General features: G+C 42.3%; 2 protein-coding genes across 2 annotated transcripts in view; one reads left to right on the top strand and one right to left on the bottom strand.

Moving 5' to 3' along the window:
- Window positions 1–13,601, bottom strand: part of ehmt1a (euchromatic histone-lysine N-methyltransferase 1a) — a 50,927-nt gene extending 37,326 nt beyond the window's left edge. The window contains exons 1-8 of the mRNA XM_080739480.1: window positions 13,462–13,601; window positions 11,904–12,293; window positions 10,085–10,199; window positions 8,689–8,771; window positions 5,761–5,989; window positions 3,715–3,854; window positions 2,121–2,264; window positions 109–446 (exon numbers count right to left, since the gene is read on the bottom strand). Of these exons, the coding sequence (XP_080595606.1) occupies window positions 109–446; window positions 2,121–2,264; window positions 3,715–3,854; window positions 5,761–5,989; window positions 8,689–8,771; window positions 10,085–10,199; window positions 11,904–12,239 (1,385 nt within the window). The 5' untranslated portion in view covers window positions 12,240–12,293; window positions 13,462–13,601. The remainder of the gene's footprint in view (window positions 1–108; window positions 447–2,120; window positions 2,265–3,714; window positions 3,855–5,760; window positions 5,990–8,688; window positions 8,772–10,084; window positions 10,200–11,903; window positions 12,294–13,461) is intronic.
- The window catches only part of LOC308296273 (RNA-binding protein Musashi homolog 1-like), a gene marked incomplete at both ends in the record, with an annotated part of 340,664 nt that overhangs the window by 11,579 nt on the left and 312,653 nt on the right, over window positions 1–16,432 (top strand). The gene's annotated exons all lie outside the window — the stretch shown is intronic.

Below are 16,432 nucleotides of genomic sequence, written 5' to 3' on the forward strand. Positions count from 1 at the left end.
GCGTTCAACGTAACTTACTTGTTTAACTTACATAAGTTGTAATTACATTGAAGGGAGAAAAACTAAAATCTAACAAGGCAGAAGAGAAAAACTTTATGCGTAACTTACTTGTCTGGACTCGTCTCTCTCTCCCTGGCGCCGCGTGGCTCGCTGCTCTTCTTGGCGCGGAGAATCTGGGGCACAGCTGGCGCGGCGGGCAGCGACGGCAGCGAGGGCACGGGCCGCACGGCGGCGGGCGCAGCCAGGAGAGTGGGCCCCGCCGGGTCCGCCCTGGGCAGAGAGGAGGGCGCCGCGGCGGGCTCAGGCTTAACGAAGGTGACCTGGTGGGACCTGCTGGCGTCCTCCCCACAGTGGGGACAGAACCTGTGCTCCTTCAGGATGGAGGCACAGCCGTGGTGGAAGCGGTGGGAGATGGTGCCATACGGCTGGCACTCCATGAAGGTTCCCTGTGGGGGGAGGGGGGGAAAGAGAGAGATGTTGGGCTGGGCGATAAACCGGATTATCGAAAAAATGATATTTAGGACCAGTTTGTTGCGGTCAGTGGGAGATCAGCTTGGGATGGGCCACTGCTACCCTAAGCCAGTTGTCCTAATAAGACGACATTCGTAGCGTTGACATTTAAAAGACCACCTCACCTCTGGGACAACCAGATCTTATTGTATTGTTGTTTGGGACACGATCAACACAATCCTGAGTTATTTTTTGTGTTCAATCTGTGTTTTTTGATATTTTAGTATTTCAGCATGCTACAACTGGACATATGATGCTTTGTAGCATGATATTGCATCATCTAATGCATCATATGATGCAAAATGCATCATATGATGCGAAATGCATCATATGATCATATGAATTAGTAATCAAACACAACATAACATGTCTGCTACTGATCGATACGATCGCATTTTACCGCAACGCGATGTGTGGGGTCCCTTCCGGCGGCGGCGAATTGCACATGAGTTCTTGGAAAACCCCACCCACGCTGATCACAAGACGCTGATTCACAACGCTGATTCGCCGTACGGATTTCCAAACGAGGAAAACCTCTCCAGTGAGAGCAACACCAGACTCCCTGAATCGCCAAAACAACATTTTAAAGGGGTGTGGCTAGCGATTCAGGGTCTGAACCAGGCTAGCTATCAGCAGCAACACATTGCTGGTGTGACATTTCACTACACTCTTCTTTAGCACAGTACACGATTTGCCTTTTTTCATTAACGTCAGTTAATAGGGCATGTGATCGTAATTCACCATCTGCATTATAGTCATTCCCTTATGTTTTTTAGAACAGGGGTCTTCAACAGGGGGTCTGGGACCCCTAGGGGGTCCTCAGAGTTACAACAGGGGGTCCTCCAAATCTTTGTGTGATAGAAACTTTTTTTCCCCCCCTTTTTTAAATTCACCACTTTTGAACCCTAGCATCCATATTCTGAGAACTTTAGACAATAATATTTTTGGCAAAGAGCTTTGGTGGGGGAAAAGAGCAGACTAAGTACAGTGAAAAGTCAAGTTTATTAAGTATTGACGGTTCAAGTGGTCTGAAAAGCCACATTAACATGAATCCAAAATACACTGATGATCGTGCTGTCAAACAATTAAACTATATGGAATCAGGTTGTGGGGGTCCCTGCTTAATCTCTCTCTCAACTAAGGGGTCCTTGGCCTGAAAATGTTGAAGACCCCAATTTTAGAATATCTAGTGTAGAAAGAAACGGTCCTGAACGCAGCTCCTCTCGCGGCACTACAAACGATCAGAACGCGGGACATTTGATGCTTCAGTGAGCAGAATGATTCATCAAGCGTGATTCATTGAAGACAAGTACAGAAAAGTGATACTGTTGAATAATAGAGCAGGAGGACCTTGTGGGACAACTACAATATGTCGGCTGTGCAGCTTGGCAGGGAAGCCTAGTATAATTGAAACAGCATAGTTTCCATCAAGACCCATGGGTCACATATCCCTGGTTTTAGAAGCTCCTCATGCATAGGGTTCTCATTTAGCTGTGGAACCCCTGGATATCCCTTTAATTTTGAAATAAATAAAAGTCGACAATCACTGATTTAATGCGTGGATATTAACCTAGCTGTAAGTGTTGTTTTGGTGTCCGTCCTGTACTCACCGCCCTAAGGAAGAGCCCACAGCCCGGGCAGCACTGGTGTTTGACCATGCCGGCCCGGTGGTCCTCGCACAGAACCAGCAGGTGGACCGTGTTGGAGGGCCGCATCATCTCCTGCTTCATCACCCGCTTCTGGCAACGACTCACCTGGAGAGCGACAAGAACATACCGGACATGGTCCCCGCCCGTGTCAACTTTTTACTCATCGAAAACATCACGGACAGATGCTATGCTAATGCCTCCTCCTACAAAGAAAGTGGACGGGACTGTGGCTATGCTGGCAGAAAGCTACGAGAAGTACTTCCGGTTCAGAGGGTTGAGAGAATGATCCTTTTAGATCAGTCGAAGAAGAGATGGAGAAGAGCTCCCGATCGTTTTTGTTTTTTATCATATCATTTATTTCGGTTTTAATGACCTAGTACGGAAAATTCCGGTCGGCTAATTTAAGTACAGAAGAAGTACCGTTTAATCCGGTTTTAATATTAAGTGGCTCCCTGTGGCTGAGAAAGAGTTAAAGAGGAAGCACACAGTGATTGTGTACTGACATTACATGTTAGATGTACGTCTGTCCTTTATCACTTAGGCTGATTATTGCTATGGAAACGGCAACTGGTCGTAGCTGTGTTGGCACCTGGGTGTGGACTGTCAAGTAAGCTACAAAGCCGTTTACGATTCTGTTGCAAGTCATTCCGTTGTGTTGGTCTGGTCTAAAGGAGTAGTTCACCAAAATATATATATATATTCTATCAATTACACACAATGAAGCCTTGAATCAATGCAGATGTTTTTGCTTTTGTCGCATTCCTGAACCAATAATGGATTGAAACGGGTGGCTGATCAATAGGAGACTCAATGGTCTCTCGCTGGTCATCAAACTATTGGCTCGGGAATACAACAAAAACAGAGAAGTCACCATAAATTCAAGGCCTCCTGGGGTGTGTAATTGATACAAAATAAACCATTTGTCACTCCCCGTCTCTCCCATTTCCTGTCAGTCTACTGTTCTATCCAATAAAGGCTAGGGATGCATCGATATATCGGCCACACCATCAGCATCGGCCGATATTTGCCGTTATCGGTCAATATCGGCATCGGCAAATAAAGCTGACATTAACCGATGGCAGTAGCCAATATTTATCTGTTGTTAATAAGCATACATTTTGCGCTGGTTATGTTGGTGTGTTGGTATTTTTTTTGCCTATCAAGCTGTATTTCTGAACAGTTATTTCTTATAATGAAGATGTATTTGTTTCCCTTGCACAAAAGGGGGAAATTATAACACCAACAACAACTAATGAACACCAAACAAAATAAACTAATATCGGTATCGGTTATCGGCTAAATTGTTATTTTAAACATCGGTATCGGTATCGACGAGAATTTCCTTATCGTGCATCACTAATAAAGGCAAAAGCGCAATACAAGCGCAAAAAAAAAAGAAAAAAAAAAACTATATGGAATCTATGAAGAGGTTGTGGGGGTCCCTGCTTCATCTCTCTCTCAACTAAATGGGTCCTTGGACTGAAAGCGTTGGAATACCCCTGCTTTAACGTATAAAATAAAGCATGCGAGTACTTCTTCCATAACTGGGTCTTACCATTCCGTCCATGCTCTCAGCGGCCATGCAGGTCTGCTCCAGTGCGGCCAGGCTGTCTGCGGTAGACGGGGTCTCCATACGACAACAGCAGAGAGGCAGCTCCTCAGCCAGGTCTGTCTCCGTGGCCTCCTCACCCACCGCTGTGGGCAGGGGCGTCACAAGGGGAGGAAAAGTGGGACTGAGTTACTAGGGCCCAATGTGGAGGGGCCTTAATTATTGTATACCTTAGCTATTGAAAAATAGCAGATCTACAAGCTCACAGCGCGGCACCGAGTGCCGCGCTGCGAGCTTGTAGATCTGCTATTTTTTAAAAGTCGTGAAAATGTGTGCAAATCTTTGAATACATGTATTTTTTTATTTGTAACTCACATTTTGCTTCTGGGGGGCCCTTGGAATTAAATGTTTTGAGATGGCGGTCCGTGGCCAAATACATATCATTTTGGGGGTCCTTCACGTGAAAAAGTTTGAGCACCACTGACATAGAAACATAGGTTTTTCAAAAAAAAACTTTCAAGGATTTGAAATATTCAAGGACCTTTTCACGATTTTTCAAAAATAGCAGATCTACAAGCTGAGTGCCACGCTGCGAGCTTGTAGATCTGCTATTTTTCAATAGTTAAAGCACCCAGGGCCCAGAATTTGGTGCGACACCCCTGGCTGTCGGGATGAGACCATAAGAACGTTTCATGTCACCGTTATTGTGGCCAAAATAATTGCGCTTAACGATATTTTTGCGATAATCAACATAGGCTTAAAACTCTTAAAATGGCACTTTTTTGGAGCGGTGAAAGCGCTCCCAATCGACAGGTATGTCTGTGGCTGGCTGGCTATGTGGCTGGCTGGCTGGCTGGGTATGTCCGTAGCATGGCAATACCTTGAGTGGCCACACAAGTTAAAGGAGGGGCGCTGTTGTGCAGGCACAAACACACACACACACACACACACACACACACACACACACACACACACACACACACACACACACACACACACACACACACACACACACACACACACACACACACACACACACACACACACACACACACACACACACACACACACACACACACACACACACACACACACACACACACACACACAGATTCACCGCTCCACTTCGAACCGAGGTTTGATTTTTTATTAACCGCTTGAGCCCCCAGCATCCATATTCTGGGGGTGAACATTCGCCAAAAAATAGCCGATCAACAAGCTGGCAACGTCACACAGCACAACACGTGAATTGACACATGCAAGTCTGTAATTTGAAAGTAGGAGTGGGCGATATGGAACAATACAATATCGCGATATTTTGTTTATTAGTGGTATCACGATACACGATCTTATCACAATTCTTTTTCATGTTGGTTTTTATGGTTATTTTTCAAGTTACTTAACAGTACAACCACGTATAAGGTCATTAAAACTAAAAGAAAAAGGAGTAACAGACCATTTAGACCAGTTATCCTTTTTTTGGGAGGTCTAAATTGACCCTTAAAAGTATGTAACTCTGACAGTATACAAATGAAACCAAATGGACCGTTATGGGTCCATTTGGTTTCATTTGTATACTGTTATTGTTGTGTGGGACACGATCAACACAATCCTGAACATTTTTTTGTGTTTGTGCATGCTGAAATCGGCTGAAATACTAAAATATCTAAAAACACAGATTGAACACAAAAAATAACTCAGGATTGTGTTGATCGTGTCCCACACAACAATAACATAAGATCTGGTTGTCCCAGAGGTGACCTGGTCCTTTAAGGGGAGACTTTGAAATTTGACATTTTGAGAACTACTGATTTAGACCAAAATGCAGGTTTAAATGAATTCTGCAATGAATCTCTGTATTACAGTTCAACAGGATTCATTCACAAGGCTCCTTCATTGTATCACGATACATACGATATCTCTGAAAAGGCATATCGTGGAGACATTGTATCGTCTACTCTAAACAATATTTATCACCATATCGCCCACCCCTATTTGAAAGTTTGAGAAACACGGATATAAAGACATCTTTAAATATTCATTAGCATCCACCTGAGAGAGAGGGAGAGAGCAGCTCTTGCTGAGCTTTCAGGTCCAGGGAGTCTAAGGCCAGCTCTGTGTACTCCACATGGCCGCCTTCCTCAACACACGTCTCCACCTTGGATTCTCTCCTGGGGGGCGTCCTCTCCTCGGCCTTCATCGGAGCTTCCACTGGGAGCTCCGTTCTCTCCCCATCCGTCGCAGATCCATTGGTCTCCGTGCTGGTGTTTAGGTCCTCTTTCTAAATAGGACAAGATGGAATGCAGTGGTCAGGGTTCCCACACATCTTTACCAATTCATTTCCAAAACTTTTCCAGAATGTTTAACCCAATTTCCAGGACTATATAACAATAGTTCAGCTCAATAACAGGTCGCTTACTCCTATGCGCAATGCCCAAAGACAGGTATTGTATGCCAGTGGTTCTCAACCTTCTCAGGCCGTGACCCCCGAAATAATCATGTTTTAACTGGGGACCCGGCACCCTGACGAGCACTAAGAGTTGAGGAAGTTTGTATAACACGGTTCTATTGTGAAAATAGCAGATCTACATGCTCACTTGCGAGGCGTTGTGAGCATGTAGATCGGCTATTTTCACAATTTCTGCCTCTAATATTTGACAATTTGGACCATGTTTAATTTGTCATTTAGGTATTAACAAAATCAATAACCAAAGACAATGCATAGTTATTTTTTCCAGGACCTTCTAGGACCCTTGATAAATTCCAAAACTTTCCAGTACTGGAAAAATATTTTTCTAATTTCAAAATATTTCCAGGAATTTCATGGAAGTGGGGACCAGGCCAGGGGCCCCCTGGGGTCCCCAGCAAAAATACAGAACAGGGGGGGCCACTCCCTGGCACAAACTCTTTTCAAATATGCGTGTCTGTGTGTGGGGAGGGGGCGTCTGCCAAATACATATCAAATGGGGGTCCTTCACATTGGGTGCTTTTCGACCGGCTAAGAGCCGGTTTGGGTTCTTTCTCCCGTCTATGGGATGAACCAGAGGTGAGCTTTTCCACCGAGAACAGAGTTGGTTCCGAACCGTAAAGGTTGGTTCGGAACGGGAACCACAAAACCCTTGGTTCCTCTGGTTCGATCCGGTGGAAAAACGCAAGCCGGTTCACGGCCGGTTCGCAAGAACGAACCAGGGTTCCAAGAAAGTTGAACAGCACTGGTTCTCTGGTTCTTGAACTAAGGTTCTTTTGGTGGAAAGGTGGCTTGGTGGGCAAGTGATTACAGGAACCAATGTTAGTGTTACCTCCAAATATGGGCACTCCCATATGAAGTCCTGTTAGATATGGGCTTAATATTGATGACATCAGGGATCTCCATACATGGGCATAACAGGGATTATGTTAGAGTGGTTCCCATGACATCACAACATTCAATCCTTTTTATGCACATATATGGAGATTCCTATCTGAACCAACCACACAGATATGGGCCATGACTTGGCCATCTGGCCATTGATGTATATCGATGACATCAGGGATCTTCACATATGGGCATAAAAGGGATTCTGGGGAATACCCATATATGGACTTTTATGTAGGTGATGTCACCTGGGATATCACCTGTGATGTCACAGTGATGTGTCAGGGGAACAACAGTGTCAGGCGTGACCTACAGACAGAGATGTGCCGGTAAACTTGCGACAATGTAAAATGACAATTTCCTTTGTTTTTATTCCTATGGGCTTCGAACATTGACCAAGTAAGAAGTCAACCTCTTTTTTATCTGGTTGGTGTGCTTATATTTGTGCTGTTGATTTTGTGTACAAATTGTGAGTTAGAAATTGTATTGCCTGTATCCAGATTTTAGTATCACGCCAGATTATAGATACTAAAGTCTGCCCAGACTATGCTGATGGGGATGCAAAACAGCGAAAATGTCATGACCAGAGTGGCAGAACTTTTAATAATGTTTATATGCCCCAGGCTGCAAGGTGCACTGAACTCACTCATACACTCCTACCTCTCTAGAAGAGGTATTGTGTATATACTGGGTGAAGACAGGTACAAACAACGTGTTTCTGACAGTATACCGTAAATGTATTCTAAAGCCCCTTTTCCACTGACATGGCCCAACACCACACTCCACACCGTCCACTTGTGCCAGGTTTTCCACTACAAGGACCTGGGTAGAGTGGTATGAAAGTGGTACTAAACGTGGTACTAAAAAGTATCCAGTCCAGAGTAGGTCTGAGCAAGGCCAAACAGGGCCAAACATTTAACAATGACTGATCACTCACTGACTTTTCATTTAGACCACCAGGATATAGTTGTAATACATGATAATAGATTATATTGTGTTATAATCAATGTTATAATCTATTATAGTGTATTATAATTACCATAGTAATATATTAATACTTTATAGTGTATTATAATCACAGTTATAATCCATTATAGTGTATTATAAGGATCGTTGTAATGCAAATTTATATTGTATTATAATCACAGTTAAAAGGGTCAATTTGTTTCTATAGGGGTACTTTTGATAGGGGTACTTTTGTGTAATGGAAAATGTAGATATTAGGGATGGGACAATGCGCGATATTATTGTTTATCGTGATAAAAAAACACTCATGATAATCGTATTGGGGAGATTTAATTTATCGTGATATCGTCCTCCGTGATGCACTGGGATCAATTGCTTGTAGATCTGCTATTTTTTGGCAAATGTTCCGCCCCAGGATAATGGATTTTGATTATCGCGATAATATCGTAAATCGCGATTTCTTTGGTCACAATAATCGTGATATGAAATGTTCATATCGTCCCATCCCTAGTAGATATTTTCATGTGGTGTTGCGTAGCGTGGTTCTAAAGCTACAGTCCAAAAGGGGCTTCTTTGAACCGTCTTGTCAAAGTTAATACAAGACTCAGAGAAAGGAATATTTAAGACAGGTCAGGGGGACAATGAATGAATGTACTCACTTTCTCCTGTTGTTTCAGGACCCTGGCTTTCTTCTTTGGAACTAAGTTATACGTGCCCATTTTCCTCTTCTTTCGCTTAACCGCTGGAGAGAAGTGTGAATGGATAATGGCAAAGTTCAGCTTCTCAAATTATTACATTTAGCATTTTTCAGTCATTCTCATGATTGTTACTTAGTGAGTTATTATTACTAATTACAAACTAGTAGTAACAATAATATAAAACACTTAAAAAACAGAAGCGCTACAACGCGTTTGCTACACGACACCACCGTACGATACACTATAAATTAAGCATGTAAACCTAGGATATTTAAAGGACAACTTTAGTTTTTTACAACAAGGGTTCATATTTTAGATTGTAATTAAAGAATATAAAAGATGAGTGTTAAATTGATTTCATTTCTTTCTTTCTATTGTTTTAGAGATTCTTATTTCAGTGGCTAGGGGCATGCGTACGTGGCTAAATATGTCATTTTACACAGAATAAGCCCATTCCTTTCATGGTTGGATGTGACTTATGGGGGCTAGAAGTGTTACTGTAAATAGCAATAAAGAAACTGCTGGCTTATTGTGTCTAAAAAGACATATTTAGCCACTTGTACTCATGTCCCCATGCGTGGGCATGCCCCACATTTTAGCACGGTAAACGTGATAAAACAATAGAACGAAGCAAATTAAAACATTTCACTTTTTCTTTTCTCTAATTACAATCTAAAATATGAACCCTTGTTGTAAAAAAAAAACAAAGTTGTCCTTTAAGAATTTTCGCCTATAATGACATGCCCAAAATAGGGCCTATCAGGGTTCCCACACATTTTTACCAATTAATTTCCAAAACTTTTCCAAAACCTTTCCAGAATTTTTAACCCAATTTCCAGGACTATATAACAATAATTCATCTCAATAACAAGTCGCTTACTCCTATGTGCAATGCCTAAAGACAGGTAGTGTATGGCAGTGGTTCTCAACCTTCTCAGGTCATGACCCCCGAAATAATCATATTTTAACTGGGAACCCCGGCACCCTGAAGAGTTGAGGAATTTTGTATAACACGGTTTTATTGTGAAAATAGCCGATCTATATGCTCTGTGAGCATGTAGATCTGCTATTTTCACAATTTCTGCCTCGAATATTTGACAATTTGGCCAATGTTGAATTTGTCATTTCAGAGGTATTAACAATATCAATAACCAAAGACAATGCATAGCTATTTTTTCCAGGACCTTCCAGGACCCTTGATCAATTCCAAAACTTTTCCAGTACTGGAAAAATATTTTTCTAATTTCAAAATATTTCCAGGAATTTCATGACCGTGGGGACCCTGGCCTATCCACAGTGAATGTGGTTAACTCCAACCACAATCTGTAACAAAGTAAAGACACTGAGAGTGACCAACCTGGCTGTGGCTTGTTATCAGACAGGGCAGCCTTGCCCTTGCGGCTCCGCGAGGGTGCTTCAGTCTTGGGCCGATCAGACCTGCTCAACTTGGCTGCTCCCTTACTGCCATGGGCCTTTCAGGAAGAGAAATCATAAAAAAGGTCTTAAACCAGGGGTCTTCAACATGTTCAGGCCAAGGACCCCTTAGTTGAGAGAGAGATTAAGCAGGGACCCCCTCAACCTCTTGATTGATTCCATATAGTTTAATCGTTTGACAGCAAAATCATTGTTTTTTTTTATTCATGTCAATGCGTGTTTTTGGATATTTAACCACTTGAACCGTCAACACTTAATAAACTTCTTTTATCCTCTACACCAAATGTATTTGCCGAAAATAGCCGATCTACAAGCTCACAACGCGAGGCGTTGTGAGCTTGTAGATCTGCTATTTTTGGTAACATGTCATTAGGTCGAACACCCTTTGGATCGACCACCAAACTCTAACCCAAACCCTAATCCTAACCTCAGTAAAACTATGCCTAACTCTAACCCTAACCCTAAACCTAACCTCAGTAACCGTGACGCGGGTGATTATCTTAACCTGCCGACGCTGTTCGACCCAACGGGAGTTCGACCTATGGGGCTGTCCCCCTATTTTTGGCTTAAGTTATCAGAATACGGACACTAGGGTTCAAGTGGTTAATATCAAAAAGGAAAAAAAGGTTTTCTATCACAAAGATTTGGAGGCCCCCCTGTAGTAACTCTGGGGACCCCCTTGGGATCCTGGACCCCCTGTTGAAGACCCCTGTCTTAAACTATGACAAAAAGATTTATTTTTTTGTGTGTTCGTTTTAATACAGCAGATCCGACGTAAAAAAGACAGTAACAGGACTTATTTGGGATGCTCCTTTTAGGCAGGGTCTTTAACTGTACTTGTACTGTACTACATTTTTTTTATTGTATTGACTATACTTGTACTGGTCTCCATTTTTTGTCTAATAAAATACTCAATCAATCAAAGATCTACAAGCTGTGACGCCTTGATATATTTGGGTAAGCTGGGTAATTTGAATGTATTTTTGTAGCCGCAAATTGCAACACTCGTTTTTTTTTAATCGGTTGGCATAGGTTGGCATAGGCAGCCAATGCATCAAAACAGTTTTTTGCTAAAAAATCCGAGCAAACATGTTTTTTTTTCTTTCTAAGTGTTGAACTTCGGAAGTGCTTGATTTTTATAACGCCATGTCCCGCTGCCTCATTAGGCTATGTGACATTTAGAACCAGATGGTACACACGCTGAGTGACTTCCCATGAGCGCTTCCAAACTCCAGCACTTGAGTGCTTGAATCACCTGAACTGAATTTCTTGATAAAAAAGTAGCTCATAACATGTCCACGCTGGGTTTTTATGAAACAAGCACTTTGCAGATAGAAAGAGGATACTCCAAGCTTTCCATACAGCCCCAATATTGGTGAGTTTGACGTTGTTTAATTCAATCAGAGAGCAAAAAAACTGTTTTGATGCATTGGCTGCCTATGGGAGGTATTGCAACCCTAGATTCAAACAATCTAGTGTTGCAATTTGTGGCTAGTATTTTTGTATGTTTTCCACTCATTTGACTGTGTGTTTTGTCTGCTTATATGTATGTTTTATCTTTAACAGTTTTTATTGTTCCAACACATACAAATAACAAGAAATGTAATGCAGATGTAAACTACCTGTATATGTATGTTTTAAGAGCTGCAGTGCAACAAATTCCAATCAACGCTGGCAAAATAAAAAGTATTGAATCTTGACCTCGTGGAGCCCAGTCAAGGACCCCTGCTATAAACAATTACCTTGGCCTTGGCTGTGGCTTTAGTCTTGCCTGCTGCTGCAGAAGCCACGGAGGATGACGGTGGAGCTCGGGCAGATGTTTTGTCGCCGTCTGCAACAACAGGCGATGGCGCGAACAGCAGAGCGCGTGGAGTAGCGTAGGTTCTCATCGGCGGCCCCCCTGGCTGTCTGCTACGGAACACTATGCTGCCGTTGCTGGCGATGGGCGAGTCGTGGAAGGGCGTGATCTTCTGATGATGGGTCCTCTGAGCCTTGCTTCCACTGGCTTTCCCAGAGGAGGGTCGTCTGCCTGGTCCGCCAGAAGACCCTTCACTGGCTCCTCCACCGTCGGAGTCCATGGTTCTGTGCGAGGAACACCTGGTTCTGTCTGCACTTGGATTTTGCTGAGGATACTGGGAGAGTAAAGGGGAAGAGTGTAAACCAGCCAGGGGTCAGCAACCTTTTTTTAAATGAAGTGCCATGTTTTTATTTTCTAGATCATACCACATGCGGCCCTCACCTTCACTTGTTGCGGCCTGCAGGTTGATATTGGAGTACTGATATAGTAATGATTTCAGCTGTTACAATTCCAAACATGGAAAAATGACCCACTTTAATTTAACTATTCTATATTAGTAGCTAAATGACTAGTATTAAAATGTTATTGTATTTTTTATGTCCAATGTATTTCTATCTTAAGTTCATAAAGTTTAACATAAGAAGAACATATTAATGCATTTGAAATTTAAAAACAATTGAAGAAAATAAAAAGCTACTTTTCAGGATTCCAATTAAATAGCAAAAATAGCAGATCTACAAGCTGTGCGGCGCGTTTTGAGCTTGTAGATCGGCTATTTCTGCTATGTATATATGCATTGTGGCCCTCTGGAGTGAGTGTGAAAATGTAGTGGCCCTCTCCATCATCAAAGTTGCCCACCCCTGTTCTAGATAGTCAGTGTGCCATCATGTCAACATGAATTTCAATGACACCCCATAACAAAATTCGGTTTGTCAGGACATTGTTATAACAATCATAAGACACTCCCCGACTCCCTCCCAAGTCAAAAGTTCAGAATTTTAATGAATGTAGAATTATGTGCAGGATGTAGGCCTAATAATATGCTGGCTGAATTTAATTTAACACGTTTAAAACAATATTATGCCAGGGTGCCTCCCTAGGCTGTGCCAATGTTGGCACCTGTGCCTAAGGTTGCCTACGCCTTTGGTGTAAGCTTTTCTTAGGAGTCCTTTGAATTGGATTGCTTTCATTATTTTCACTGTTGGGGGGTGGGCGGGGAGACAAATCACAGCGCCACACACGTTGCATTGAAAGAGAGAAACTACAAGGCAAGCTAGCAGGAAATCAGAGAGAAGATCGGCCACCGCACAACAACATCTTTTACATGCATGAATGATGCATCGAGCAGTGCACTCTTTTCTCAACCCCTGCAAACTAAGCCAGCAGCGAGCAAGCATGCAAGTGCAGCACAAAAGGTGCTGCAGCCACATCTTTTACATAATGCGGGAGGGAGGGAGAGGTTAAAAACTCACCCGGGAAACAAACAAAAACTCTAAACTTACTTTCAGTACGTCAGAGAGGGATCTGACCCGCAGAAGCAGGAAGGCAACTTATGTAAACACAGAAAGAGGATCTCCCCGGGGAAAGGCCCTGGTAAATCCAACAGCCTAAACCTCCTTCTTCTGCCCAGCTTCGCCTTCGGTCGTTCGGTGTCTGGACTCTGGATTGTTTAGGCGACAGTGAAAAGGGGGGCAATTGCATGCATGGGGGAAAAGAGACACAGAACGTTCCCCTTCCTCTCCCACCCATACGGCTTGGTACGCGGTCATGTGATCGAGAGAGAGCAGAGCATGCTCACTAGCATTCAACATGTGAGCGAGGATACTTTTTAAGAGGCGGCAGTGCGCCGATATGGCCACTGGGAGGCGCTATTGTGTCGCACGTTACTCCTCAAGTCCTCACCGTGTTGACTGGTGCACTGTGATTTAACTTACTGTCTATGGCAGGGGTGGGCAACTTTGATGATGGAGAGGGCCACTATATTTCTACACTCACTCTAGAGGGCCACATTGCATATTATGGCAGAAACTGGGCATAAATTATTGCCCTACTCCCTATGTCACACATAAGTAGCAAAAATAGCAGATCTACAAGCTCATCTGCGATGCGTTTTGAGCTTGTAGATCTGCTATTTTTGGATTGGAATTCTGAATATTTTTTAGCATTTTTTAATTGGAATCGAGTTTTTTTTTTTTTTATTGCAAATGCATTTAGTTATGTTAACTTTATGAACTTAAATACAAATACATTAGACATAAGTCATTAATACATTAAGCTACTATTACAGAGACAGAAATAATGAAAGAGGGTCAAAACAGCTGAAGTCAATAACATATCAGTATTCCAATATTAACCTGTGGGCCGCATTAAGGGTGAGGGCCACATGTGGCCCCTGTGCCGCCAGTTGCCTATGCATGGTCTATGGATTTAACTCAACTGTCATCACTACTGTCATGCATGCATACTGTAGATCATTGGTTCTGAAAGTGGGGTCCGGGTACCTCCAGGGGCCATTGAGGGAAGGGGTTCGAGGGGGTCCCCAGCATGAGTTAATATAGCATCAAAAATCTATTTAACCCCTTTAATCCTGATTTTCTTTTTACCAAACATACGGGGTCCCAGCTGAGCTGGCAGATATTTTCAAAGGTGGATCCGTTGGCCGCATACATTTAGTTTGGGGGTCCTTGATATGAAAAAAAAGGAAAGAAAAGAGAACCACTGCTGTATATCACTGCTGTGAAAAGTCTGGTTATGAGATACCAACACATAGGCCTACATGAAGTGAAAAGAGTTGAGGAATTAAATAGAGAAAGTGAGTACCAACAATTGTACAATGTGTTTTGCCTGATACTTCTTGATTAATAGGTGATTATAATGGTTTAATATAATTAATTACACGTCACGCGGTTTCAGTGATCATTTACAAGCATTTATTTGCTCTACTGATCAAGACAACCCCAACAGACTATGAACTATAGGAGCAATACTTTCAAATGTAAAACCATTCTATAAATAACGTGCCTCAAATACAACCAAAGTAGTATCAAAACCTACTACTGGTATATGGGCAATGTAAAAAGACAATGGTCTCAGATTGAAGTTCAAATACACAACAGTCCTATGCAGTTATAAAGCTAGTAATTCCATGTAACCTACCAACCAACGACGAATTTGACACATCTCACACACATCTATAGGCCAGTGTTTCTCAACCTTTTTTCTGCATGGGCACACTTTTCAAGTCCCAGGAATCCATGGGCACACCAACATAATACGGGGGTGTAAATATCGTCACTGTCGGGAAAACCTTGTATCTCCAAGTTTAAAATGTGTACGTTTCTTCGCAAAGTAAAGCCCTGCTTCATCATACAAGGCTGTCGCACAAGAGTAGTGAAAACAGCAGATCTACAAGCACACAACGCCTCACACCGCGAGGCGTTGTGTGCTTGTAGATCGTCTGTTTTCACTAGTTTAAATCATTTTTAAAATGATAAATGCAATACCGGCTTTCAAGCAGTTTCAAGGGGCACACTTGACCCTTCTCAGGGGCACACCAAAGGTCCCCAGGCACAGTGGTTGAGAAACACTGCTATAGGCCCATTCTCACACACACACACACACACACACAATCTGAAATGTGTGTTGGGTCGATTATTTCTCAGAGGTAACGATGCTTTTTGCCAATACCCTTTTGTTCTCAACGTTTTGCCTTATGTTAATGTTCATTACTTCATTTATATCTATATACGTACTGTATAAAATACTATCTCATACAACCAAAATTGTGCACACAGATCGATTTAAAGCTAATGTAATGAAATGAGAGCGCAAGTCAATTAATGTGTGAATCAAGAAGTTAACAATTGATCCTTCTACTGATTTATTAGTAGCATACAGTTTAGGAATTCAATTCAAACTTTCAAACAACTAAAAAAAAACTTTCTGCATGTATGTTACATTAAACCTTTTCACAAATTCTAAAGATACCTTTATAAGACTAGATCAAATTGGCATAGAACAGTATCAAAAAGTCAACATTTTGCAACAAATAAACATCAAGTGAGGATGGGAGATGAACACCAAGTGGTACATTTATGTACCATGATAATTTCAATAAAACATTTGAATCATAAAACGCAGTCAAATAAATAATCAGTAGATGTACATGAATTTTGAAAGGCTAAAGAAAGAAAGAAAGATGTTATCGTGCATTAGTTACAGTGGAGTCACTGAATCCCTTACAAAGCAGTACAAGGACATTTTGTTGTTTTGACACTGTTGTATCCACGAGTAAGAACAAGTCAAACAAGGTTGCCAAACATGCGAACATGACACTGGAGGGGGGGGGGCATTTAATATGAGTAATTTCTACTCTATTCGATCATATCGGGCAGGGACGTCAATTGGGTATGGCAGGGGTATGCAGCTGCCATACCCTGGGTCCAGGGGGGGAAATAAAAGTTACTTTTAAAT

The sequence above is a fragment of the Nannobrachium achirus genome (genome assembly GCF_963921795.1).
Source record: "Nannobrachium achirus genome assembly, chromosome: 12".
In the NCBI taxonomy this organism is placed as follows: domain Eukaryota; kingdom Metazoa; phylum Chordata; class Actinopteri; order Myctophiformes; family Myctophidae; genus Nannobrachium; species Nannobrachium achirus.